The sequence below is a fragment of the Pollicipes pollicipes genome, unplaced genomic scaffold (genome assembly GCF_011947565.3).
Source record: "Pollicipes pollicipes isolate AB1234 unplaced genomic scaffold, Ppol_2.1 Scaffold_7231;HRSCAF=8579_pilon_pilon_pilon, whole genome shotgun sequence".
NCBI classification, from domain to species: domain Eukaryota; kingdom Metazoa; phylum Arthropoda; class Thecostraca; order Pollicipedomorpha; family Pollicipedidae; genus Pollicipes; species Pollicipes pollicipes.
Genome location: NW_023597034.1, coordinates 12,601,801 through 12,629,090, shown reverse-complemented (window position 1 = coordinate 12,629,090; position 27,290 = coordinate 12,601,801). Strand labels below are relative to the sequence as shown.

Here is a 27,290-nt window from a genome sequence, read left to right as displayed (position 1 = left end):
GGGCCCTAGGTGGGCTGGCTGCCCATGTGGGACCCAGTTGGTCGCCCATGACATGCCCACGTGGGACCAAAGTTGGCAGCCCGATGGGCCCCATATGACTGCCCACCTCGGATCCAAACGGGTCCCAGTTGGACATGCTGGCTCGGATACCTCCATGAAACAGCTGGTACACTGTAACCGTGTCTCCCTTGCGACGACGGTACTACAGCGAGGGCAACTAGAGGAGTCTGAGTCTTTCAGGGTATAGTCCGTGCCTCACTTCATAGACAAGACGAGTAGCTCGTCGTTGAACCCGCCCCAGCCGCCTCTGGCTCAGTTTGCCGAACGGGCCCCAGGTGACGTTGTCATACTCCAAGTACGGACGTACCAAGATCTTAAAGAGCAATGGCAACGTGTGGGCATCGATGCTGGCAAAGACCGCCTCACGACCGCCACCATCTGTTTGGCCTTGGAGATATCTTCCGCCGTCTGCACGTGGAACATGAGCCTATAATCCACAAAGATCCCGAGGTCCTTCTCGATGGACTCGACCGCGATTTCAGCACAGTCCAAGAAGAAGGTCAACCTTTGGTATCGGTTCCCGATGTGCAGTACTTTGCACAATGCCGCACTAAGGGGGAGCAGCCAATCCGTTGACCACTTGGGCAGGGCGTCGAGGTCAACCTGTAGAGGTGAGTCGATCAGGGGCCTCGGGACACGACTTCGAGAAATACGAGCTGTGCCACAGCCCAGCTCAGCGACCGGCACACCTTCACCGAGCCGCCAGACCAGCTAGGCCGCCGGACCGGCCGGACCGAAAGCCAGCGCCCAAGGTAAAGGCGCCAGCCCCCGTCCCGGGGGCTGGCGCTCAAGGTCCACACCCGGTCGTCATCGGAAGTGCCACCGTCCCGGCCCGTCCCGGGGGGGGGGGGGGGGGGCTGGTGCTCAAGGTTCACACCCGGCCGTCATCGGAAGCGCTACTGGACCGGCCCGTCCCGGGGGCTGGCGCTCAAGGTCCACACCCGGCCGTCATCGGAAGTGCCACCGGACCGGCCCGTCCCGGGGGCTGGTGCTCAAGGTCCACACCCGGCCGTCATCGGAAGTGCCACCGGACCGGCCCGTCCCGGGGGCTGGCGCTCAAGGTCCACACCCGGCCGTCATCGGAAGTGCCACCGGACCAGCCCGTCCCGGGGGATGGCGCTCAAGGTTCACATCCAGCCGCCTTCGGAGGCGCTGCCGGACCGGCCCGTCCCGGGGGCTGGCGCTCAAGGCCAACGACTACCCACACGAAGGGCGGAAGCCCGCCCGGGGAAGGGGATGGCACTCAATGTCACGCAACCCACGCAACCTGCATCTTGGCAAGATCGCCATGTCGCTACTGTCGGCCGTTACAGCGTCCCTTGCAGCCCGGCACTGCCGCCATGACGCGCCACGCACCGGATAGAACAGCGTCCGAGGCCACGCGACGGCGGGCACGGGAGCCGGGTGTCGCCACTGAGCGGCAGCCCAGCATGGCAACTGCGTCACTCAAGCCTGGCGAACAATTAGCCGTCAGCGTCGGGCCGGTGACATAAAAGGCTCGCTTGTAGGATTCGGGCTCTTTCAAAGCTCTCTTTCGCCAGGACTGGTGAGGCCCAGTGCTACGTGTGCTGCTGAGACTACGGGCTTCTGCCAGACATGTAAGGGCTTGTGCGTTTCATCCGGACTAGCCGGAATGAAATGTGGCTATTGATGGACAGTTGGTCTTTGTAGTTTTCCAGTGCAGTGCCACTTACGATTATATCGCTGAGTGTTGTGGGTGCTGCGTCTCGATCCTTCTGGCCGGACGGCGTGTTAGCTTTTTTTTAGCAGTCTTTGTTAAATGAAAATGCAAGATTAGTCGTGTACCAACACTTAAACCGGCAAGCTAGCTGGGTTCGAACCACCTAGAGCGTATGAATGAAAGGCTAAGGAGAAGGCTCAAAGGATAACAAACAATTGCAGGAAACAATTCCAACACGGCGGTATATCTTGGTGTCATCCGCGAGCATCTTGACCACGCTTCGCACGCGTTCTGATAGGTTGTTCACGGAGGTTATGAATGGCGTTGGTCCCAGCACTGATCCTTGCGGGATGCCGCTGACGATGTCCATCCAACCTAACTTCGAGCCCTGAACTCGCACCCTCTGCGTCCGGTGGGTAAGGAAAGCCCTGATCCAGCGTTGCAAGTTGCCTCTCACACCATAAGCTGGAGCTTCGAGACCAGACGGTTATGATGTACAGAATCAAAGGCTTTGCTTAAGTTCAGGTGCGCTACGTCCACCGGCTCTCCATCCTCTACCGCGGCGCTCCAATCTTCTCATAGCTGGGTGATGCAGGGCTGCTTTGGGAGAAACCCATGCCAGGCTGCATGGATAAGTCCAGACTCCGATAAGTGATTAACTGGGGCATCTCGGACGAAAGATTCGAGTATCTTGGAGGGAGCAACAGCGAGACTCATGGGGCGGTAGCTCGCTGGGGACTGTTGGCTACCTTTATTAAAGATCGGGGCTACCTCGCCAAGCTTCCACTCCCGGGGGAGCCTTCCGGATGTCAAATATTTTTTTTGGAAAAGCGTGCTGGGGACTGCCAGGCATTGTCAAGGCGTCTGCAGGCTCACGGAGAAGCCCACCGTGGTCATCGTCTGATTCAGGGCCGCTCGAGGTCTTCAGAGCAGCCAATTTCTTTTGAACTGCCTGAGTAAAAATATCTACGTCATCAAGAAACGATCCAGTAAAGTTGCAAGGCATAACAGGCAGGGCACTAGTCCCTTCGTCCGTGAAAACACTGGCGAAGAACATACAGAGGACATTGGCGTTCCCTTCGTTGCTGCTTGTCAACACTCCATCATCGTCAAGAAGGTCTTCTATCCTGCATCTTGCGCGTAGTAGTGAGTTGGCGTACCACCAAAAGGCTTTGGGGTCTCTTTTGGGGTCCGCTATTAAATTCATCTCAACTCCTTCCGAAGGTTTCTGGTCAACTACTGAAGCTCGTCGCGACACCGCACAAACCTGGCATGGTCCAGAACATCCTGTGTTCGCATGTACGTACGCCATAGTCTTTCCTTAGTCTTCTTTAGCTGCATGGCCCTTGGATTCATGTACAATTTCTTCTTAGGTTTAGTTCTCTTGAGGGAGCAAACCTCAGTACCCCTGGCGATTCCCTCCTCGAAGAACTTGTAAGCATCTTGGAGGCTGAGGTTATTCATCAGGGGCCAGTGCAGTAACCTGAGGGCGTCTGCCAGATCGCTCGTAATTTGTGTGTCAGCTGTCCTGGACGAGGACAGCTGACATATGTTTTGCCTTCGTAAGTCACGCTAGCTCGTCCTAGCTCCTCGTCGGATAAATTCTTTGGTGTCCAGGTACGGAAAGTTAAAAAGTCGAGGTGAAGGCAATTGGATATTTGGAAGCTATTTCTCATTGGATCCTTGACTTGCGCACATGTATCAAAATATGGCATCGTGCCAAACAACCGCAAGGTTCTTGCATTGTTTCGTGTGTGTAGTGACGTGCCGAGGATTATTTACGTTGCCGCTGTTTGTTTAGCGCCCGGGCGGCGTGGCTTGTGAGGTACTGGAAATCGCCCTCTGGAGCATCGCGGCCTGATCTCCCGGAATCTTCGGTCTTTTGCAGTGTATCACTTTCCGCTGCGGTCATTTTAGAGCGATAGCTGTAATCCCGTTTGTGGATGTCTTGCAGAACATAAGTTAACTCTCCACGCATGTTCTCGGGTTCCGCAAACGGTGCTGGCTTGCTCCTCGTTTTGCAATCTGTGCTACGTACATTGTGAATGACATGGTATCTGAGTCTAATAGTAATGATGGCTGAGAAGTATACAGTGTTGTGTGGCTGTTAAGATGTACTACTCTTCCTTGTATTGTTTGCTTTTTTGATAGTCAGCCTCATTTCTTTTTTGCCAGGCAAGATGCTGACACTGTTGGGGCGCAGCAGTTTGAGCTTGGTAGCCAGGAATTTTGGAGCCGCTCTACGACAACTGCATCACACTCCTTTGTATGACTTTCATGTGGCTCATAATGGCAAGATGGTGGAATTTGCTGGCTATTCTCTCCCTGTGCTTTATGGCAAGGAGGGAATCATCCAGAGCCACATGCATACTCGCACTGCATGTAGCATGTTTGATGTCTCCCACATGCTTCAGGCAAGTATTCTTCTCTATTTCCATGCAGGACTATGACAGGTGGTTAGGATATAAATTATGTGGTTTTATGATTCATTCTGTCATGTGTGGATCAGGCCCTACTAAAGTTAGGTGTGCATATTGCTGTGTTCAACTAATATAGAGTGCTTGTCATGTATTAATGGGATATTTAGCATAAAATAAATGAATTTATAACAAGTCAATTAAGTTCTACACATTAGCAATTCATATAATTCATATAATTCATATAATTCAAAGCAATTCATATAATTAGCATCAAGGATTGTGCATTAGTGCATAGCATTAAGTGTTATTTCTCTTCTACCACAAATCTGTTGCATAGCAGAAAGTGTTGTTCATATAGCATGATAGGTATTGCTAATGCATTGCAAAAACCATGACCCTGGACAGTTAGTTTTGATTCTGTTATAAGTCTGCTGCATATTTGTGGTCAAGGATTCAGGGCTTTTAATGACAGCCAGATCATTTGAATTTAAGTGTAACTCACCAGGTTTCCTCTTGATTATGGTGTTTGAAACAAGGTGCCATTGTTGAAACAAGATGTTTTAAGTTGTGTATACCATTTATTAGATAATGCCCTTCTCTCACAAAGTGGGTTTATAGAAAGATTGCCTTCAGGTGGAAAGAATCAGTGTTGAATAAGCTCAGTTGTACAAAAGTCATAAACAAGGAGGCTGACTGCATTATTCTGCAAAAGCTGTTGCAGCAAATAAATGCACATGGCTAAAGGGCCATAAAAATAGTTTGTGTTTAGAATTGAACATGTGTGATGCAGCCACCTGCAAGCTCTTACTTCTGATGTGGAAAAATGCACCCTTTGGGTAATGAATCAGAATGATGCACTGAAATATGTACAAGACCACATTTCTATGCTAAGGAAATAATAGGCCAGTGCAAAGCACATGACCACAGCACTGCTTACCCTTCCATCAAATCATCTACTTTTTCAGGCTGCTTGCATTTTGTCTGCATGATATTCTTTTTTCAAGTTAGAGTTCAAAGATATGCTACAATAAACCCTCATATTTAAGACTCAGGGTGCCGGTAGTGTAGTGGTTAAGGCGTCTGCGCCAACCAGTGCGTATCTGGGAAACCAGAGGTACGGGTTCGATTTCCCGCAGCACCGGCCCTTCTTGCCAGGGTGAGAGGCTGGCAACGCCATATAGCCTCAGCAGCTGAGTGCGTCGTAAAGCTCCAATGACATGACATATTCAAGACTCACAATTATCATGTGTACTGTGTCAGGAGAGTTACTAAAACTTAACCAATACCCATGTTAACTAATGTCTTGAATGCACTACCACCGCAGGTGCACATTCATGGGAAGGACGCTGTGGCAATGATGGAGTCGCTGGCGGTGGCGGACGTGGTTGGGCTACCACCGGGCTGCGGCACGCTCTCGCTGTTTACCACCGAGACGGGTGGCATCATCGACGATCTGATCGTGACACGTACGGCCGCCGGCCCGCTCTACGTGGTCTCCAACGCCGGCTGCCGGCACAAGGACCTGCCCCTGATGGAGGGGCGCGCCGCCGAGCTGCGGGCCCAGGTCAGCCAATGAGCGCGGCTGTTATCGTACCGCCGGCTCCACTGGAGGCAGTGTCAGACCCAGGTCAGCCGCTGACCACGGCTGCCAGTGTGCCGCCGGCTCCACTGGAGGCAGTGTCGGACCCAGGTCAGCCAATGAGTGCGGCTGTCATTGTGCCGCCGGCTCCACTGGAGGCAGTGTCGGACCCAGGTCAGCCGCTGAGCACGGCTGTCATCGTCCCGCCGGCTCCACTGGAGGCAGTGTCGGACTCAGGCCAGCTGCTGAGCACGGCTGCCAGTGTGCCGCTCGTTCCGGCTGCTGAGCACGGCTGCCAGTGTGCCGCCGGCTCCACTGGAGGCAGTGTCTGACCCAGGTCAGCCGCTGAGCACGGCTGCCAGTGTGCCGCTCGCTCCGGCTGCTGAGCACGGCTGCCAGTGTACCGCCGGCTCCGCTGGAGGCAGTGTCGGACCCAGGTCAGCCGCTGAGCACGGCTGCCAGTGTGCCGCTCGCTCCGGCTGCTGAACACGGCTGGCAGTGTGCCGCCGGCTCCACTGGAGGCAGTGTCGGACCCAGGTCAGCCGCTGAGCACGGCTGCCAGTGTGCCGCTCGCTCCGGCTGCTGAGCACGGCTGGCAGTGTGCCGCCGGCTCCGCTGGAGGCAGTGTCGGACCCAAGTCAGCCGCTGAGCACGGCTGCCAGTGTGCCGCTCGCTCCGGCTGCTGAGCACGGCTGCCAGTGTGCCGCCGGCTCCGCTGGAGGCAGTGTCGGACCCAGGTCAGCCGCTGAGCACGGCTGCCAGTGTGCCGCTCGTTCCGGCTGCTGAGCACGGCTGCCAGTGTACCGCCGGCTCCGCTGGAGGCATGTCGGTTCCAGTTGTGGCTCCTCGCGGATCGGTCGACTGCGTCCTTGAACTCCTTGGTTGACATGTCATTCGTCTTCGTGGGCTTGGGCACGGGGAAGGGGCGATGCACCCCCCATCTTTTTGAAAAGCATTTATTTCCCAACTCGTTCGTCTCGTCGCGTCGCAACTTCGGCCAGCTGTAATCCAAACTTTTTGCACCTGACTGAAAGTGACCGCTTCTATTTTTTAACGGTCGCTCAGTCAAGTTTTCCGGGAGGGACTAAACGGCCGACCAAAACTGTTGACAGCTCTTTGCTCGCAGCCAACGACACCGATTGACATGAAGCCTTCACCATTCGATGTCACTTGGTCGATCGCGGATCCTTTTCAGAATATGGTGACCTTGGGTCAGGTCAAATGTCACCAGAAGCCTTCTCCAATCGATACGCCATAGCGGATATCCTATCTTTTTCAGAACATGGTGACCTTGGGTCAGGTCAAAGATCACCAAAAACGGCCAAAACCACCAAAATTGATCGGAGACAACCCCTTGCTCCGAGCCCATGGCACCGATTGACATGAAACCTTTAGCATTCCATGCCGCTTGGTCGATAGCCTATCCTCTCCGGAATATGTTCACCTTGGGCGAGGTCAAAGGTCACAGAAAGTGCAAAAAAACGGAAAGCAGGTTTGCAGGCAACCTCATGCTCCGAGTCTGTGTCACCATTTGACATGACACCTTCATCAATCGGTGTGCCATAGTTGAAATCCTATCCTGTCCAGAACATGGGGGCCTTGGATCAGGTCAAAGATAAAAAACTGCCAAAACCACCAAAATCGTCTACAGCTAACCCTATGCCCCGAGCCTGTGGCACCGATCACTATGAAACCATTCACCAATTACCGATCAATCACCAATCAGTGCGCCATAGTCGATATCCTATCTTTTCCAGAACATTGTGATCTGGGATCAGGTTAAAGGTTACCAAAAAAGGCCAAAACCGATTGGCGAAGGTTTCATGGTGATCGCTAGCATAGCTTTGGAGCTGGAGGTTGTCTGCAAACCTATTTTTTCGTTTGTCTTTGTATTTTTGGTGACCTTTTACCTGACCCAAGGTCTCCACATCCGGGAAAAGATAGTTAATCGATCAAGCGGTATCGAATGGTGAAGGTTTCATTTCACTCAGTGCCATAGGCCTGGAGTATAGGCTGTCATCGGGTTTGGTCGTCCGCTTAGTTCCTCCTATGTTTTCCTCCACAAAGCATCACAGCGAGGAGGAAATAATAGGGCACTGATTAGACTTAGCTCCTGCTCACAGCCTTGCATGCATGGACGCTATGTGACCTGCAGTTCAAGCTCCTCAAGGCCCCAAATAACCAGCTGCTATCGCAAAGCCTTGTATTGCCACAACCGTGGCAATACAAGGCTTTGGTCCGCCCGTCCGTCCCGGTGGCTCAGTTGGTTAGAGCGCCTGCCCTCCGATCCACCCACCCGTGGCTGGGTGGGTTCGAGTCGCTTTAGGGCGCTCGCTATTTGCCCTTGACGGGTATGGCCTGCGGCCGGTGGCAGCGGTCGCGCTAAAGGTCAGTTGACGTCAGAGGGCAGGACGGACCGTGCCGAGCATTGCGGCACGTTAAGCTTTCGCCACTTAACTCTGTCGTTGCCTGGGATTGCGTGATCGGATGGTGGGGGTCAGAGCTCACACAACAAGCACTACTTAGCGTGAGCGCTGATCCCAGAAATCCATCTATTCAAAGGGTTCGGATCAAATTTATAAAAAAAACCGTAGGCTATTGGCTCGGTACGGGTATTTTCAACTCTGTGTGCACCTTTGTGGCTCGCTCTGTGTGGTTGTCTGGATAGTTCTAAAGGTGTAAGCTGGTAGACATTAATGTTGTCAGTGCTCGTGACCTTCCGCTAAGTTACCCAAAGTCGAATGGCGTCAAGTGAAGCTCTGGAATATTCTTCAAAACTTCTCAAACGTGTTGTATCGTTAAGGCACGCTGGTAGTTTAAGAGTCTTGATGGTCATCACTGAACACCGTTCCTTCAAAACCGCCCAAAGTAATGTTTTCAGAGCTTCTACGCTGTAAAAACATCCCATTTATGCAAAACGTTTTTGAGTGCAGGGTCGGCCAAGGTCATTGTCAGGAGACGTCATGCAATCCTGGCAAGTGACTTCAACGCATCCTCTGGAAGTAAATGGTAACTTGTGTTGACTTGTGTCATCTTCCATCTGTCGACGTGCTTGAAGCCATGCAGAGGTGACTGAAACACAATTCGGCCTCGTCTTGGTTGATCTGACGGTTCAAACGTTAAAGGTATAAGAAATTGTGCTCCTCGGAAGGTGTCGAAAGATAGAAAACTTATGAGGATGAAAGTTAATCCCATTCTCATGGCGTGATTCGACCTTTCTGGGTTTTCTCATTCCATCGTCAAGCCGCATGAGCCGGGGAAAATTGTATTAGTTTGGCATTGCCTGACTAGAAGGTGGTACTTTGCAATGTCAGAGGCGATTCCGAGCTTTATTTTTAGTCAACATGACATGACAAATCGCGGTCATGTCTTGAATGACTCATTTGTAATAGTTAAGACGCGTTTTAACTGTAATAAGCTGTCGTGCCGTCACGTATATCATAACTAACCATTTACCATATATTATATATATATATATATGTATAATATATACATACATATATATATATATATATATATATATATATATATATATATATATATATTGAAGTCCTTGAAGTGCTATCAGCATACACACACATGACATGCCAACATTTTTTTTTTTTGCAGCGATCCTGATCAATGATGACCGTCGATTTCGAAGTCTCGGGAAGGGATGATGCATTTGATGAGGGACGTGCATTTGCTGACTATCCATACTGACAAAAACGAAAATTTCGTTCTTCGGGCGTCTTGGGGACCAAACGGCAGCAGCGAATAGTTGCGCATGAGAACAGGCCACGCATGAGAACACGGCACCGCCTCATCTAAAGATGTTTTCTGTGCCCCAAAACAGATGAAAGCATTGTGGGGAAGCAAGATGTACCCCGTAGCTGCGATCATTGTGAATATGATCCCAGCTTGGTATGGTGAACTAAATGTGCCAACAATCTTTCCATCCATCGTGATCACTTGTTTCGTTACCGTCGAAGACAAGCTGCTTTCGGCTGCACAAACCGTCCCCGACAAAAAAAAAAAACATCGTGACATTACCAGTTAAGGCTTCGCCGCACCAGTGTTCCACACTGCCAGTTTTCAAGCAGGGGTGTCTAATTTAGGGCACATGTGTCACATCTTGAGAACTTGTGGGGAAATATTTCGTGTTGAGGTCAGCTAAAGTCAGGTTCGTACCCATAATTTTCCCCAGGGTGAGGAGCAAATGCGGATTTTTTTCCAAAAACTTGAAATTAAATAACTGCGAAATTGTCCAGCATCTTGTGTGTTTCTTTACTCAAGGTTTGCAATTGTGGTAGGGGGGGGGGGGGGAGAGATTGGAGCCCTTGTCGCCTTCCTTTGCTTATTTGTTTCTGGCTAGCATCCTGTCCTGTCCTGTCCAGCATCCTGTGTATACTTCTTTGCTCGAGGTTTGCAATTGCGGGAGGGGGAGGGGAGGGGGATAGAAGCCCCATGTCCCTTCCCTTTGTTCCATGTCCCTGGTCAAATTCCATCAACCTGGTTTCATCGATGAAATATAGATCTTGCGGTGCGTTGATCAAACCTACGACGTTGGTCTTTAACGTTGTATAGCTCCAATGGGCTACTTTAGGCATCAGCTTCTTTCTGACGGCTGACAACTCTCACTTATGTTATCGCCTTGTTCGTTCCAGGCTGCCAGGGATGTAGCTGGGTACACAGTCATGCCAGCCAGGCTATGGGTGATGCTGTGCCGCTTGGCCTCGTTAGATTCTGACCGTGTGCCGTGACGTCACCGCAGGGCCGCGACGTGTCCGTGGAGGTGTTGGAGAGGGGTCTGCTCGCTGTGCAGGGGCCGGCCACGGCCCGCCTGCTGCAGCCGCTCACCTCGCTCGACCTGACCCGGCTGACGTTCATGACCTCGGCGCCGGCTGACGTGTGCGGTGTGCCCTGCCATGTCACGCGCTGCGGCTACACCGGCGAGGACGGCGTCGAGATTTCGGCGCCGGCCGCGCGTACCGCCGAGCTGGCCGAGAGCTTGCTGACATCTGGCGGCGGGACGCTGAAGCTGGCCGGTCTGGGCGCGCGCGACTCGCTCCGCCTCGAGGCCGGCCTCTGTCTGTACGGCAACGACATCGATGAGGCGACCTCGCCGGTGGAAGCCGGCCTGGCCTGGACCGTGGCCAAGCGGCGCCGCGCCGCACGCGACTTCCCCGGCGCCGAGACGATCCTGGCGCAGCTGCGCGACAAGCCGGCGCGCCGCCGCGTCGGGCTCGTCTCAGAGGGGGCTCCAGCGCGCGCGCAGGCACACATTCTGGATGCCGAGGGACGGCAGGTGGGCTCTGTGACCAGCGGCTGCCCGTCTCCGGCGCTCAAGCACAATGTGGCGATGGGCTACGTGGAGGCAGCGCACGCCAAGGTGGGCACCGAGCTGCTGCTGGAGGTGCGCAAACAGCGTGTGCCGGCGCACGTCGTCAAGATGCCATTCGTTCCCAGTCGGTACTACACGCACGCCTAGAGAGACCTCGGCTGCACGCCCGGCGGAAGTCAGCTGCGGGAAGGTGGGGCACTAGGGCTGTGGTTACGTGGGCTGGGAGGAATAGCTAAGCACTGTGGTGGTCGCCTAGTGGACGATGGTGGATGATACGCTCGGTGCAGTTATGGTGCCACATAACGGGTGCGCTGGGGCAAGCACACGTGCTGTGCTGAGTCTGCAATGGCGCATTCTAGTATGTAGGGTCACTGCTTCCTGCCAGTGCTGCAGGTGTCTTGGACATCCTAGTTCCAGCACCTGCCTGCTCGGAATATCTAAACGATGCTGTACTGTCGTCCTATTTGGTAAGAGCGCCGGTGGTGCGGCAGGTCTTTCGTACGAGCACCGGTGGTGCGGGGGTCTGGTACGAGCACTGGTGATGCGGTGGATCTTTGATAGACCTGTAGGTGGCGACGCGGCCTCGTTCAGCCCGGTCGGCCGGCGCGTGAACCTGCTGCAGGGGCTTGCCAGCAGCATCGGGGGCTGGTGTGGTCCGGGCTGGTTTCCCCCGGTCCACCGATGACGGTTGTTGATAGTGCTATTGCGGGGTCGATTAACCACTGTGTGCTGTATAGGGGGAACTGTTACGGCACGCCTCAAAAAGGTAAAAACCTTCCCAAGGCACACTACCGGGCTCGGATAGTGAAGCAGCGGGTGCTATTACGGGAAACATAGCTAGTCAGAAATGGGCTTACATGAATGGATTATCTGTTTGTTTTACATGCGAAATACTCACTTGATCGTGCCTCTGTATTTTTACGTGTGTTTCATGTGGTGATAGAGGAATCTCAAGGTCAGCTTTTCTTGAATATGTCGATGTTACATGACCCCCAGGATCCTTGTTAGTTGGAAATTAACGAGACTGTTGACGATGGGTATTTCGAAGCAAACCTCGCTTCCGTGCTGTGAGACTGCCTCGAATCAGATGGCATTGAATCCCTTTGTGTGTGATGGTTTTGTGCAATATGTGGTAAGCTAGCTCACTCGGCCAGAGGCCGCGATTCGTCAGCAGTTAATTTTGATATGTTGTGTAGAATTATGCGAGTGTGTCGGGAAACCATTGTAAAACGGCGAGAATTCAGCTCATGCTGCGCGTCAGGCATGCGTCTATGGCGTTGAGGCGTGGAAACTAAAGAACGTTTCGTAATGTTCAGTTATCCCTACCAACCATCGTCAACGCTTTGTAACATGGATGCGTTTCAGAAGTGCTCGATGGAGGCGGGGCCTTACACTGTTGTGTTTTGGTTACAATATGAGAACCACATGGGCACAGTGTTTGAAAGCTTGCTGGAGAAAGGTTCATCAGACTGGAGCTGGGTTTTTGGACTTGGGAAAGAAACACCAACCGCTTACGTTGAGACAACGTGGGCCAAATTCGGGCAGAAACCGGCGATAAAGATGCAACGTACGGTGATAACCCATTGTGTTGTTAGGCTACTATTATTGGGCTACTATTAATAGGTTACCCTACTTTGTGAGCAACTTTACCAATAACCTAGCCCAGATATGTAAGCAACTAGTCAGTGATCCCAAAATTACTACCATCCCCACAGCACATTTCAGATTACATGCATTTCAGACGTGAGAACATGTGATGGCATTCAGATGGACTGAGGTGACTAAAGTGCTACAGTGCCGAACCTACGGTCAGGAGACCTACGCTCGCTGGACCTACACTCAGGAGACCTACGCTCACTGGACCTACACTCAGGAGACCTACGCTCGCTGGACCTACACTCAGGAGACCTACGCTCGCTGGACCTACACTCAAGAGACATACGCTTGCTGGGCGTACGCTCACTAGGCCTGCGGTCGCTGGACCTACGCTCACGAGACCTGCACTCACTGGACCTACGCCCGGGAGACGTGCGATGCCGTTATCCCCACATCATCGAGTCACTGCTGGTGGGCCCGTCGTCACACACCATTGAGGGGATAAACGAAAGCTGACTATCAAAGGCATTAGATAACGCTGTCCGCTGCTTCGCGGGTCTGCATTACACTAAAATACCGTCAACGCAACAAAGGGGGAGAGAGTGAGAGAGAGAGAGAGAGAGGGCCCATTGATAAAAATGGTGCAAAGACGCCACAACAATGGACCTTGATTGTACGTCCGTAGCAGCAGGCCTAATCGTCCTTAAGTCACGTAACGTTTTTTTTTGTAACGTGTGCACGAATTACAAAACCAGATTGGCGTTTTGAAATTTATGAAAGCATTATGTCGCCATCACCCCAATGCTCTTCATTAGGTGCGTTTTTTTACGCTGTGGACCCCTAGACATTCGTTTCTCTGGCCGCCATCGGATCGTGCGCCGTGCATTCCAGCCACGCCATTTCAGGCTGCACGGACGGCAGCAGGGGCTTTCGTACTAGACATCCCGAAGGCTTCGAAGGCGCGTTAGATTTGAAAATTCGAAACACCACCTTCCCGGAACACCTCCACTTTTAGTCAATGTTTTGTGCAGAACATGATTGAAGCGTGCACGCTTTCCATCAGTTCAGTTCATCCTGATATCATCATCATAATCCTGATGCTTCGCCGTCTGGCCGCTGACGTACCCTCCTGGAATCTTGCTTTTGTTCGCTACCTACGCTCCCCATAAAGGGTTAGTTCTGTCGGCGACCACCAGTCATCCATCAAGCCGCGAAAAGTGTCAGCAGCGCCGGAAACTTGCGGGAAATATCTTTTGAAAGCCAAAGGCATGTGCTTGGTGGCCTGTACTCATTCATTGTGCAGGTCAGGCCGGATGGTCGAGTCTGCCTGCGTACACAAGCTGTCGGATGCACCTCGCCCAAGCGGCCCAACCGACGCCAGCAAGCCCCGTGCCGCGGGCGCCGTTACGACCCGCAGCGCCCCACAGGCTGTGAGACTGACCATGGTACGTGGCGTGTGGCACATACTTCACCGGAGATGGGTGTACTGGAAATGTGCACCTGAGGCTCATACGGCGGAAACATGTCAACCGGCATGGGTTAAGTCATCGCCAACGGGTCGAAGACTGAAAATCTCCGTGTAGGCAACGCGTTGAATTTTCATACTGAAATTTGGACGTTTGTACGCCGTCAGTGGGATGGCCCGGACCGTGAACATTGAAGGATTTGACAGATCGATATGCGTGTGCGGCTGGTGCAAGATTTGTCGGCAAGTTTTTCACACGGGATATTGCTCGCCCTCGGGCAGCGTCTCAGCAGCGTTTCTGCCGCCTCAGAAGTGTCGGCCAGCTGCATGACTGGTATTGGGGAGGGTTCCACTTTAAGCAGTGTGCTGACCCACACGCACCGTACGTACCAGTGAGGCATTGGGGGAGGGGAGGGTTCTTTTTTAAGCAGTGTGCTGACCCACTCGCACCGCAGGTACCAGTGAGGCATTGGGGGAGGGGGATGGTTCCACTTTAAGCAGTGTGCTGACCCACTCGCACCGCACGTACCAATGAGGCATTGGGGGGGAGGGTTCTACTTTGCGCGCGCAGGCAAAATCCTTTAATATGTATATGTATATATAAAATCCTTACTAATAGGTATATGGCGCGGCATGTTGACAGCTAAAGCCACTTGAGCGATAAACCTTGATTAACTGCTTAATGTTCATCGCTGCTTTCTAGATATGCATAACTTCGGCCGGAACACGTTCAGGTTGGCTCGTGGCCCGGCCATAAGTTATCAGTACCTAATGACAATGCGTCTGAACGCATAGTGTCTCACCGATCACACATGGCACAATGAGTCGCTGCTTGAGTTTAATGACAATGCGTCTGAACGTATAGTGTCTCACCGATCACACATGGCACAATGAGTCGCTGGTTGAGTTTAATGACGATGCGTCTGAACGCATAGTGTCTCATCGGTCACAATGGCACAATGAGTCGCTGGTTGAGTTTAATGACGATGCGTCTGAACGTATAGTGTCTCACCGATCACAATGGCACAATGAGTCGCTGGTTGAGTTTAATGACGATGCGTCTGAACGCGTAGTGTCTCACCGATCATACATGGCACAATGAGTCGCTGGTCGAGTTTAATGACGATGCGTCTGAACGCATAGTGTCTCATCGGTCACGCATGGCACAATGAGTTGCTGGTTGAGTTTAATGACGACGCGTCTGAACGCATAGGGTTTCACCGATCACACATGGGACAATGAGTCGCTGCTTGAGTTTAATGACAATGCGTCTGAACGCATATGTCTCACCGATCACACATGGCACAATGAGTCGCTGCTTGAGTTTAATGACAATGCGTCTGAACGCATAGTGTCTCACCGATCACAATGGCACAATGAGTCGCTGGTTGAGTTTAATGACGATGCGTCTGAACGTATAGTGTCTCACCGATCACAATGGCACAATGAGTCGCTAGTTGAGTTTAATGACGATGCGTCTGAACGCGTAGTGTCTCACCGATCATACATGGCACAATGAGTCGCTGGTCGAGTTTAATGACGATGCGTCTGAACGCATAGTGTCTAACCGATCACACATCGCACAATGAGTCACTGGTTGAGTCTGCCAAAGTGTTACCAAAGACTCCACGCCTCGAATGTTTGTCCTTGCATGTTTAACTTCAGCTAGTGCTGATTATTCGCTTTCCCTACCCGCCTAATCGTAATGCATGAGGTTAAAAACAATAAGCTCAGGCCATTCAAAAGTAACTTCATAACATCGCACGGCATGCGGGGAGTCAATAATTTGATGCCCCATGTGAAGCAGCCACACTAGCATTTGTACCAATGCAGGGCACGGCTGTGAGTGTTACCGGGACACCTGGGCACGCGCTGTCAGCGTGACATTTTGATGAACCATTCTGCAAAATATCGGCTCGTATATCGTGCATATCCGCACCGACAATGCTAACATGCACGAAAGCGCATTGGACAGGCTGGGACCACCACCACACGAAACCAAAGCAATGCGGCTGAAACAGAAGAGCGTGTGCACGTACCTGTTTGTAAAAAGGATTTTTAAAAAAGATATGGCGAAGAGTTACGCGTGTTCGGGGTTTGGCACGTTGATAACCTCTTAGTTCTGGTGGCACAACGTAAAATGTAACGTTGCTCACCGTGACGTGCTACCCGTGGCAGGGGCAAACGTGTCCCATTGGTTTGACATGGAAGACGCATCATTCGCTGATTAACAAAAAAAAGTCAGCTGGAGGGCAACAGCGAACTTGTTTGATAGTTGCGGTTAGTCTCAATAAAACGAAACTGCATATTCATATGCGGCAAGTAACTGCTGGCTACACTAGTGAAAGCGCGCGTCAACGCGAGCGCACATGCCATCGGCGCACACCACCCTCGCTTGCTGTCGTGATCACACGCTGCTCCACGTCGACAAAGTCTTCCCATCAGATCTTATTCCGGCGTTATTGTACATTAATTACAGCAGTTTTGCTTCCGTGATAATACTACGCAAGTGAGCGATATCTGTGGTCGGGCCAGTTATTAGATCTAACCACATTAGAAATATTTAAACCATCCCACCTATCACCCGAAGTCCAGCATCCAGGCAGGACCGTTTTGATGATCGACTCACTACCGCAGTGAATTAAGTGCAGTAATATGCGTTTTTTAAGGGACTGCGCAGAAACGTTCAAAGATTACAGTGGTAGCAGTGCATCACCTTCACCTGATGTCAAAGGACCGCATGTGTTAAACAATGTAATTGCTATTGCTGTCGAATGTGACCTGCTGCACTGTTGTAAATGCATCGGGCGCTGCACAGTTGCTGCGTTTTAAACGAATTTTTCGACCCGTAGTCATAGCGAACCATTAAAAGTACGATCACCGTCAACGCTTTCTTAGGGCAGCTGGGCTGGCTGAGCGTGGATAGCCTAATAGTATCGAGTATGCGCACCTAAGTGTAATTGCGTGGTCACTAAAAAGCTAGCTCTACTAGCAACACTGTTACAGTTAACGTGCGCTGGACGCGACATTGGTATGAGAGGTGTTTCACATGCGGCACGTTCGAACTCAAGCCTGCAGGGGTCAATTTTCGGCCGAAGACAGCAGCTCGGAGCAGTGTCCCCGGTACTGCAGCACGCTCGCAACGCTTATTCAGTGAAAAAAGCGGTGAAAAAGCATCCTTAATGGCATGAGTCGTCCTGTTAACACATTTGAGGAGCGGCTGAGGATAATTTTCTTAAATAGTTCGTGAAAGTGTTTTATGTTCTATTTTACGCTAGCTGAAATGCACATTTTTGTCAATGGCATTTTGGTGTGTTGTAAATGAATGTGTGAACAGGCTGTAAAAGCCATATGCATTCCTAAGACTCCACATTGGTAAATTTATAGATCAATTCGCAATAGGTTCTGATGGTAAGCAATTTCTTACGGTAATGGTAAACCATACCCATTTTATGTTTCATTTGGCAAGGAACAGATACAATTTCACCACTTCTACTTCACAAAATAGGTATATCCATAAGCAGCTGATACACACTGCCGTTGCAGTGTGCATCAGCCACTGCCATTGCAGGAGCCCCGCATGCTTATCAGCAGTGGCACTCCCGATCACTCCGTGGCCCTCCATTTTGGTCATGGGTTCTAAGGATAAAATCAGAAGGAACTTAATTGATTGCCGAAAGCCCGGATGCGCCTGCTTGCGCCAACAATTCCACCCCTCATAGTGCCTTGCCTGCTGGAATATACGGGATTGATTGAGTTAACGCATGTCCACAAGTCCGAGACGAACACGATATCTATTTTACATATCACGTTCCCCGGAGATAGCACCAGCTGCACATGTGACGATGAATTCCTACGCACTATTGTCTAACATAATTTTACGCGCATTTAACGTATCGTATTTCACTTTCTATGGTGGCCGAATTTGTGACAATCGTCATTCTTCAGAACTACATTGTCAGCACAGTTTGAATGATGGCATAGTTTACACACACCCAACATAGTCCAAACGAAAACCCTGCGTTCGTCATTAGCCATCAGTTTATTACATCAATTAGCCGTCTAACCAGAACGACCCTGAGGGTCAGGTATCAAGCTCCGTTTTGATATTTAGCTGCCAGATGTTACTCATATTGTCACTTACAATGGCGCGAGCAGGGGGTACGGAGGCACGTTCCACCAACCCAAAGCGGACCCTACGCTTAAGGGCCCGATTTAAGAGCCCGAAATTAAGAGGGGACGGAAAGGCCGGCTGGAGGTCGCATTCAGAGGTCCCGGTCCTCATGGTCGGACAATCCAATGCCAGCCACAGAGCCCTTTCCGTCGATGGGGGCTCCTAATTTCACAAGGGTCTTTATGTCGGTCCGACATCACCTGTACCGCATAGTCTGGTCCGTGTCGGTATGAGCCCGAGGGCCCACTTCCCAAGCAGCGACAAAGCGGGCGCCAGCGATTTACACCGATCGGGTCTTCTGTATCTGTCAGGGATCCACAGCGCCAAAGAAAGGTCCGGTGCTGGGAAGATTCGATCGAAGGCAGTGTTCAAAAAGACCCAAAGGTCCAAGGCCCACCAAAACCGACAATCAAAAGCCAGATGAGCGAGCAAAACGACCAAAAAGGCTGAATGTAGATCACATAAAGGATCCCAGCCCGTATGCCCGTGCCCTGAAATATCAGTCAGAAGGCCTGTTACACGGATTTAAGACCCCTGGGACTGTGCAGGCATCTATGTCGGCCAGAGATCACCAACACCGAACACTTGGCTCCGTGTCGATTGGAACCTTGGGGACCCATTTCCCAAGCAGTAGCAAGACCAGGACCCACGATTTGCATTTCTCATTGTTTCAAGATCTGAGTCCTTGAAACAATGATCGGAGCACCTGTGTCGGTCAGGGGCCCAAGACGCCTAACAGGGGGCCCATGTGTCGGCAAGAGGCCCCAAGTCCGTCACTGGTTTTGTTAGAGGAAGCTAGAAGAGGGAGCCCGAATGGTTTCTTAACACGCTCTCGGGTAGTGGGTCAAATTGACCCCCCCGAAGGTTTTTCCAGAATGGCTTCCGAACAGCGCGGCGTAGCGGCGCCAAACTTTGATAGCTGTAGACAGTTGAATAGCGCATCGTTTGACATCAAAAATTTAGACGTACCTTTTAAGGTCACTGACTTATGGCAAGTCAAAAACATGCCATGGTTGCAGCGAAGGCAATTTCTAGGGAATCGTCCAATCTGATATCATAACGCAGTGTTTGACAAAGCCGTACATCTCTGAAATGCTTTCTTAGGCACCAAAAATATTGAATGAGCAAGCAACGTTGACCTAAGGTCAGGTATAAAGGTCAGACCAAGGTCACAACCAACCTGATTTGTTACTCTAGGGCTTGCCGTATGGGATAGTTTGTGGTGCTCCTTTCGAATTTATTGACAACGGGAACCGCATTATACATCATCTATTGACTTCTTTGAGGTCAGAAAAGGTCATTGACCTAAGACGACCCGGGTCGACATTTTGTTTTATGAACATACTGCCTAGCGTAATCATATATATATATATATATATATATATATATATATATATATATATATATATATACGTATATAATAGCGTAATCGTAATCGTAACCTAGTCACTTATTTAAATGCAAAACTCAGAGCAGTGCTGTATGATTTTGATCACCATGACCTTCAAAAGGTCAAACAAGGTCACTGACATCAAATGAGCTTTTGAACTTATGCTTAGAAACACTTTTCTAGGTTCTGCGGCTCTTTGGAGACTAACCTGGAATTTGACCTTGTTTGACGTTATTTGACCTGAAGGTTATGGCCTAGGAAATTCAAACTTTAACCTAAGTGAGTTCACGTACAGGTCAAGACACCTTGTAAATTTGATGTTTCCAGCTTTCTTGGATCCCGAGATCTTAGGGGTTGTCAAGTTGACCCGCCCCCCCCCCCCCCCCACCCGAGCAAAGGGTATTTACGTGGCCACCCGGGCGCGTGTTAAGGCAAAAGGTCAAGGGCCTTATTGCAAGGCTGAAGGCAAGGTATCGCCTGTTATTCTTTCGGGGAGGGGGGGGGGGGGGGTGATCCCCAATGCCAACTTACTCCCCCAAGATGTTATGAAATTAACCGACTGTACTATTGACTCAAAAGTAATCGCACTGTGATGTTGAAATGAAGCGCAAACATCACAAGAGTCTTTGCGTCTTACAATCTTGCGCGTCTTTGCAATCGGCCTTGTGCTGCGCAGGTCACTGGTCGAACAGTGGATACCCTACAGCCACAATGGAAGCCACAGACAATGCTCTACAGTTTTTAAGCGTATTTCTAGGAGTGGATTCAGGATTTCGTCAAGCGAAGAGCCACGCTTCACTGTGGAACTGGTACTTGGTGTCTTGAAACTTGGTGTCTCCCAGCTTTCACAAAATTTCCCCGAATTCCGGTCACTTCATTTTCAAATCTCCATTTTCTTAGCGGGTGACTACCGTCCTTTGCGCACCGTTGAGGGCTAGACATCGGCAGATACATGCTGCACGTTAATGTTTTTTTCCAGAGACTGATGAGTCATGCCACTCCAGAGAAGACACGGCAAAGGAAATTAAAGTTAGCTTTTAAGCACCATCAACGTCAGGCACAGCATGACTCGACTGACAAGCCATCATCAACTTACGCACAATGAAACTAGCGGAAAGTTGCCTTTTGTATGTCGCTAACCGTACACTGAATGGTTGTTTGTCAATTGGGCTTTAGGACGCTACTGAGACTTATTAACGACATCTACCTCTCACCCTGACAGAAAGGCCGGACACCGCGAGGAATCCAACCACACAGTGAATGATTAAACGCCAAAGCAATAACTTGTATACGATGTCTTAATCGTAATGCCACTCAACCGACATGCCATGATATGACATGTTGATGGTGGTGGCAGAAAACGGCGAACCTAAAGATACGCAAATTTTTGGCACGACATACCTTCTTGTAAATCATGCCTAAGCCAAGCTCCGGAATATGTAAACAGCTTTGAATCGTTGACGGGGAAATGATCGACCTTGTGCTGCATGTTTTCAGCATATTGAAGGAGTACCAAATTGCCTAAAATGATAATTGCGGAATGTTACTCGAGCGACGCATAAGCAATATGAGTTGTACATATTCGGAAAAACCCGATGGAAAACAGGTGCACAGCGCGGCCGGTATGTCAACTTACCGTCCATTCGAAGACAACAAATTTATCCAATAGCATGTTTTCCGCTGCCTAAAATGAAGCTGTCGATAAGAAAGAAACGTAACGCACGTTGCAACGCACCCTTTTATGGAACGTGAATATATCGTTCCGTTTTGGCATTACAAAGAAGCTGTTATTCAACTACACATTAATCATGGTTTCAGCTTGGATGGTCAACGGATGTAAATTCGAAGAAGTAACCAACGTATATTCCTTTTTGGTAACAGGCCAGTTAAGTCACTTTTTGACATACGCCAAACATTGTTCATTACAAAGACCCTCGGGGAGGGAGGAGGAATGGTGGTAAAAATGCGCGTTCACAACAAGACCGGGCGTGCCCATTGACAGACATGGTTGGTACTGACGTGACCATGAAAATACGACTGCAAAAACTCCAGATGTGCGAGAAGCGATCTCTTCTTGCCGGGGCGTGGTGGCCGAGTGGTTGGCGCCTTTGACGAGTGGAACGATCTGTTTGTGCGCCAAGCTTTTGTATGTGGATATCCGGCTGCGCACGTGCGTGCCTTCGGGGATCTCACTCAACTCACACTTCAGTCCCTTAGAATTTGCATTCGCTTGATTATGAACATATTCAGCTGCTAGTTGTTTGGTTTGGTGTCAATCTGGCCTGATGTGCGCCGGGTGCCACTAGCGCCACGGCGCGGCGGCTAGCGCCGAGAGTGAGAGTCAGTGATATATCCGCGCACGCGCGCGACACACGTCGGTGTAATATATATTGAAACCTAACATGGCGCGGTCGGTAGGACCACGATATCACGGGTGTACAGCGTGTGACTGCGTGTGATCGTGTCACAGTGAGCGGTGACAGACTCGTGCCATGAGGGATAGTGAGGAACACATAGCGCGCCTAACGGTGCTGCTCGAGCGACGGTCGGAGATGGCCGCCCAGGCCTAACAGGAGGCCTCGCAGCGTGACGCGCGACTGACGGCGATGTTGGGGCGTGCTCTGACGCAGGAGCGTTCAGCAGCTCCACCGCCGGTCGAGGCCAACGCAGTCGTGCAGGCCGCAGCTGCCGCCGCGCCCGCACGTCACCCAGCCGGTTCAAAAGTTCAAACAAGGTCAAGTTCCAGGTTGGTCTCCAAAGTACCCCAGGACCTAGATAACCGTTTCTAAGCAAAACATCACATGCTCATTCAAGGTCAGTGACATTGTCTGACCTTTCGAAGGCCAAGGTGACCGAAATCATACCAGATTGCTGTGAGTTTTGCATTTGACTAAGCGACAAAGATTACGCTAGGCAGTATGCTCCTAAAAACAAAATGCTGACCTGGGTCATTTTAGGTCAACGACCTATTCTGACCTCTAAGAAGTCCATGGAAGACGTGCAATGCGGTTCCTTCTACCAATAAATCGGAGACGAGCATCAGGAACTGTCCCATACGGCAAGGCTCAGAGTAAAAAAAAATGATTGATTTTGACCTTGGTGTGACCTTCATACCTGACCTTCGGTCAATGTGATTTGCTCATTCAACTGTTGTGTTGCCTAAGAAAGTATCTCAAAGATGCATGGCTTTGTCGAACACTCCGTTGTTGAATCAGATTGAAGGATTCCCTAGAAATTGCCTTCGCTGAAACCATGCCCTGATTTTGACCCGTGATAGGTCAGCGACCTTACAAGGTACGTATACATTTTTGATGCCAAACGATTTGCTATTCAATTGTCTACAGCTACACAAAATTTGGCGCGGCTACGCCCCCCTGTTCAGAAGCCATTCTGAAAAAACCCTTGGGGGGTTCAAGTTGACCCCCACCCGAGCGCATGTTAAAGGCGCGAAATGGCGATGCCTGCTGCTCCATAGTTCTGCGTCGCATCTCACCACCATTACGAAAAAAGTGTGCGTGTGTTAGAGAGAGAGAGAGAGAGAGAGAGAGAGAGAGAGAAGAGAGAGAGAGATAGAGAGAGAGGAGAGAGAGAGAGAGAGAGAAGAGAGAGAGGAGAGATAGAGAGAGAGAGAAGAGAGATAAGAGAGAGATAGAGAGAAGAGAGAGAGAGAGAGAGAGAGAGAAGAAGAGAGAGAGAAGAGAGAGAGAGAGAGAGAGAGAGAAGAGAGAGAGAGAGAGAGAGAGAGAGAGAAGAGAGAGAGAGAGAGAGAGAGAGAGAGAGAGAGAGATAGAGAGAGAGAGAGAGAGAGAGAGAGAGAGAGAGAGAGAGAGAGAGAGAAGGAGGAGAGGAAGAGTAGAGATAGAGCGAGAGAAGAGAGAGAGAGAGAGAGAGAGAGAGAGAAGGAGAGAGGAATGCGCTCTCTCGCGAGCTCTACTCTCTCTCTCGCTCGCTCTCTCTCTCTCTCTCCCTCGCTCTCTCTCTCGCCTCTCTCTCTCTCTCTCCTCGAGCCTCCTCTCTCTCTCTCCGCTCCTCTAATCCGTCTCTCGCTCGAGTTCTCTCTCAGCTCACGCGCTCGCGGCTGCTCTCTCGTCTCTCGATCTCGCTCTCTCTCGCGCTCTCTCTCTCTCTCTCGCTCTCTCTCGCTCGCTCCTCTCTCTCGCTCTGCCTCTCGTCGCCTATCCTCTCTATCCTGTCTATCTCACTCTCTCTCTCTGGCTCTCTCTCTCTATCTTCGGACCACATTTATAGAATTTGTACGGAAGTGGTATAACAATGGGCATTGGTGATAAGTCCATGTAAACAGACCTCAGCATCCGAATAATTACGACGTGCGTGTGATTTTTCCATACCGTTCACTGACAACTATGGCCGGGAAGCACTGCAATGACGTGCTCGTCTCAAAGTTGCACGACGTTTTTATAACGTGCTCACGAATTTCGAACTTGGTTGGTATTTTGGAACCTTCGCTGTCTTGCGACATGAAATGAAGTTCTGTTTTTTTTTTGCGAGTACGGCTCACTATGCTGAGAACGTGATGGAAAACTAAAAATCTACTCAGCGCATGGCGCCTAATCCAAGTAGCCGTTGAAGAGTCTGCGGGCTGGTGCTGCAGCTTTGTCGCAGACCAGACCAGGCCAGAGGCATCGACGGGGTGTCTGCTGAACTGTCATTGATGACGGATGATCTGAACACTCCCTGGCGTACCTCTCCCAATGCGCCAGAGAGACTGCGGAAACCTGCCCTCCCTTCCGGGAACGGTCCTTTCATTCTGAGCGTGCGGGGAGGAGGTAAGAGGAGGGAGCGAGCGGCCGGGGTGGTAACATCCGGCTGTTTGGTCTTGCCCGAGACGTTGGCAGTGGAAGCCAGTGGTGGATCTAGGATTTCGTCAAATGGGTAACCACGCAACAATTTAGGCCTTTAAGGAGTTTGTAGCCCTTCCAATACAAAAATATCCGATTTCGGCCATTAAATTCTCGGATTCTTCTTTCCAATTTTTTTGTATGGGAAAACTGAGCGCACCTTTGCACAACCCTTGCAAACGAAGAGTGGAACGTATGTGCACACATAGAGGGCATTAAATTTCTTTCGATCATGGTGGATCCTGAAAGTGAGGTTGTTTCGAAGAAGACATGGCAACATGACCGTAGCCAGAGTCAGCGGGGGAGACCACACGGTTGAAGAAGGACCCCACGACGGCGAAAAGCCCCTCTACAAAAATTGCGGGATATTGTTCACTTGTTAGTGGGGGCACGTTTTTTTTGTTCTGCTATGGTTTTTACCGTCTATAGCTGGAACAGAAGTCAAAAGCCGCCGCGAGATCATTCAATCACGAGAGGAGACGCGGGATACGCGAGATCACACGAGATCACACGAGATGAAGCTATTCGGGCCCCCCTTCGAGCTGCTTCTAACAAAGCCAGTGACGGACTCGGGGACACTTGCCGACACATGACCCCCTGTGAGGCACTGTGGGTCTCTGACCCACAAAAGCCCCGATCATTGTTTCAAGAACCCAGACGTTGAAACGAAGAGGAATGCAAATCATGGGCCCCAGTCTTGCTCATGCTTGGGAAATAGGATCCCAGGGTTCCGACCAACGCAGAGCCCCTAGTGTCCGGTGTTGGTGGTCCCTGGCCGACATAGATGCCTGCACGGTCTCAGCGGTTCTCAGTCGATGCAAGAGGCCCTCTGACTGATATTTCAGGTGGCGGCACTACGGACTGGGATCCTTTATGTGACCTACATCCAGCCTTTTAAGTCCTTACGCCCTTTACTCTGGCCTTTGGCCGTCGGTTTTGGTGGGCCCGGGCCTCTCCACGGGCCTTACAGAACACTGCTCTCGATCGACCCTTGCTAACACCGGACCCTCCGTTTGGCACTATGCGTCCCTGATACAGAAGCCTCGACCAGTGTAAATCGCTGGCGCATGCTTTGTCGCTGCTTGGGAAGTGGGCCCTCGGGCTCATACCGACACGGACCAGACTATGCGGTACAGGTGATGTCGGACCGACATAAAGACCCTTGTGAAATTAGGAGCCCCCATCGACGGAAAGGGCTCTGTGGCTGGCATTGGATTGTCCGACCATGAGGACCGGGACCCCTGAATGCGACCTCCAGCCGGCCTTTCCGTCCCCTCTTAATTTCGGGCTCTTAAATCGGGCCCTTAAGCGTCGGGTCCGATTTGGGTTGGTGGAACGTGCCTCCGTACCCCCTGCTCGCGCCATTGTAAGTGACAATATGAGTAACATCTGGCAGCTAAATGTCAAAACGGAGCTTGATACCTGACCCTCAGGGTCGTTCTGGTTAGACGGCTAATTGATGTAATAAACTGATGGCTAATGACGAACGCAGGGTTTTCGTTTGGACTATGTTGGGTGTGTGTAAACTATGCCATCATTCAAACTGTGCTGACAATGTAGTTCTGAAGAATGACGATTGTCACAAATTCGGCCACCATAGAAAGTGAAATACGATACGTTAAATGCGCGTAAAATTATGTTAGACAATAGTGCGTAGGAATTCATCGTCACATGTGCAGCTGGTGCTATCTCCGGCGAACGTGATATGTAAAATAGATATCGTGTTCGTCTCGGACTTGTGGACATGCGTTAACTCAATCAATCCCGTATATTCCAGCAGGCAAGGCACTATGAGGGGTGGAATTGTTGGCGCAAGCAGGCGCATCCGGGCTTTCGGCAATCAATTAAGTTCCTTCTGATTTTATCCTAAGAACCCATGACCAAAATGGAGGGCCACGGAGTGATCAGGAGTGCCACTGCTGATAAGCATGCCATGTGCCTGCAGTGGTAGTTCGGATCAGTTGCTTATGGATACATTCATTGCGTGAAGCAGAAGTGACGCAACTGTATCTGTTCCTTGCCAAATGAAGCATAAAAATGGATGTGGTTTGCCATTACCGTTATAACTTCTTTACTCTCAGAACTTCTTGCACATTGATTTATGAATTTACGAACATCGAGTTTCAACGATGTATATGGTTTTTGCAAACTGTTCACACGTTCATTCACAACACACCGAAATTTAATTAACAAAAATGTGCATTCCAGCTGGTGTAACATAGAACACAAAACACTTCCATACGCCGTATGAGAAAATTATCCTCAGCCTCTCCTCAAATGTGCTAACAGGGTGACTCATCCTACTAAGGATGCTTTTTCACCGTTTTTTTCACTGAACAAGCGTTGCGAGCATGCTGCAGTACTGGGGACACTGCTCCGACCTGTTGTCTTCGGCCGAAAATTGACCCCTGAAGACTTAGGGCTCAAACACCCCTCATGTGGAACACCCCCCATGCCAATGTCGCATCCAGCGCACGTTAAATGTAAGTGGTGCTAGTAGATCCCTTTAATGACCATGCACCTTCACTCATGCACGCATACTCGATGCTATTAGCTTATCCACGCTCAACCAACCCAGCTGCCCCAAGACAGTGTTGACAATGATCGCACTTTTAATGGTTCGCTTTCGCTGTGAGCCGAAAAATTCGTTTCAAACTCGGCACCTGTGCAGCGCCCGATACACTTACAGCAGTGTAGCAGAGCGCTGTTGTGCAGTGCAGTAACTCTTCACCAGTAGCTAGAA

General features: G+C 50.7%; 1 protein-coding gene across 4 annotated transcripts; it reads left to right on the top strand.

The window, feature by feature from the left end:
• Positions 1–3,445: 3,445 nt before the first annotated feature.
• Positions 3,446–12,487, top strand: LOC119109116 (aminomethyltransferase, mitochondrial). Of its 4 annotated transcripts, none has more exons than XM_037232676.1 (4): positions 3,446–3,475; positions 3,917–4,155; positions 5,486–5,725; positions 10,494–12,487. In XM_037232676.1, exons 2-4 carry the CDS (start codon positions 3,922–3,924, stop codon positions 11,208–11,210), a joined length of 1,191 nt encoding a protein of 396 aa, XP_037088571.1. In that variant the 5' UTR covers positions 3,446–3,475; positions 3,917–3,921; the 3' UTR covers positions 11,211–12,487. The 4 variants fall into 4 exon arrangements, with proteins under 4 accessions (XP_037088571.1, XP_037088567.1, XP_037088569.1 ...); XM_037232672.1 differs by lacking the exon at positions 3,446–3,475 and adding an exon at positions 3,479–3,566; XM_037232674.1 differs by lacking the exon at positions 3,446–3,475 and adding an exon at positions 3,576–3,618.
• Positions 12,488–27,290: the final 14,803 nt, after the last annotated feature.

Excerpts from the sequence above, each read along its gene's own strand:
- LOC119109116 (XM_037232676.1), top strand. The coding sequence starts at position 3,922 with ATGCTGACACTGTTGGGGCGCAGCAGTTTGAGCTTGGTAGCCAGGAAT. Across the intron at positions 4,156-5,485 it reads ATGTCTCCCACATGCTTCAG|GTGCACATTCATGGGAAGGA; the intron begins GCAAGTATTCTT and ends CTACCACCGCAG. Across the intron at positions 5,726-10,493 it reads CCGCCGAGCTGCGGGCCCAG|GGCCGCGACGTGTCCGTGGA; the intron begins GTCAGCCAATGA and ends ACGTCACCGCAG.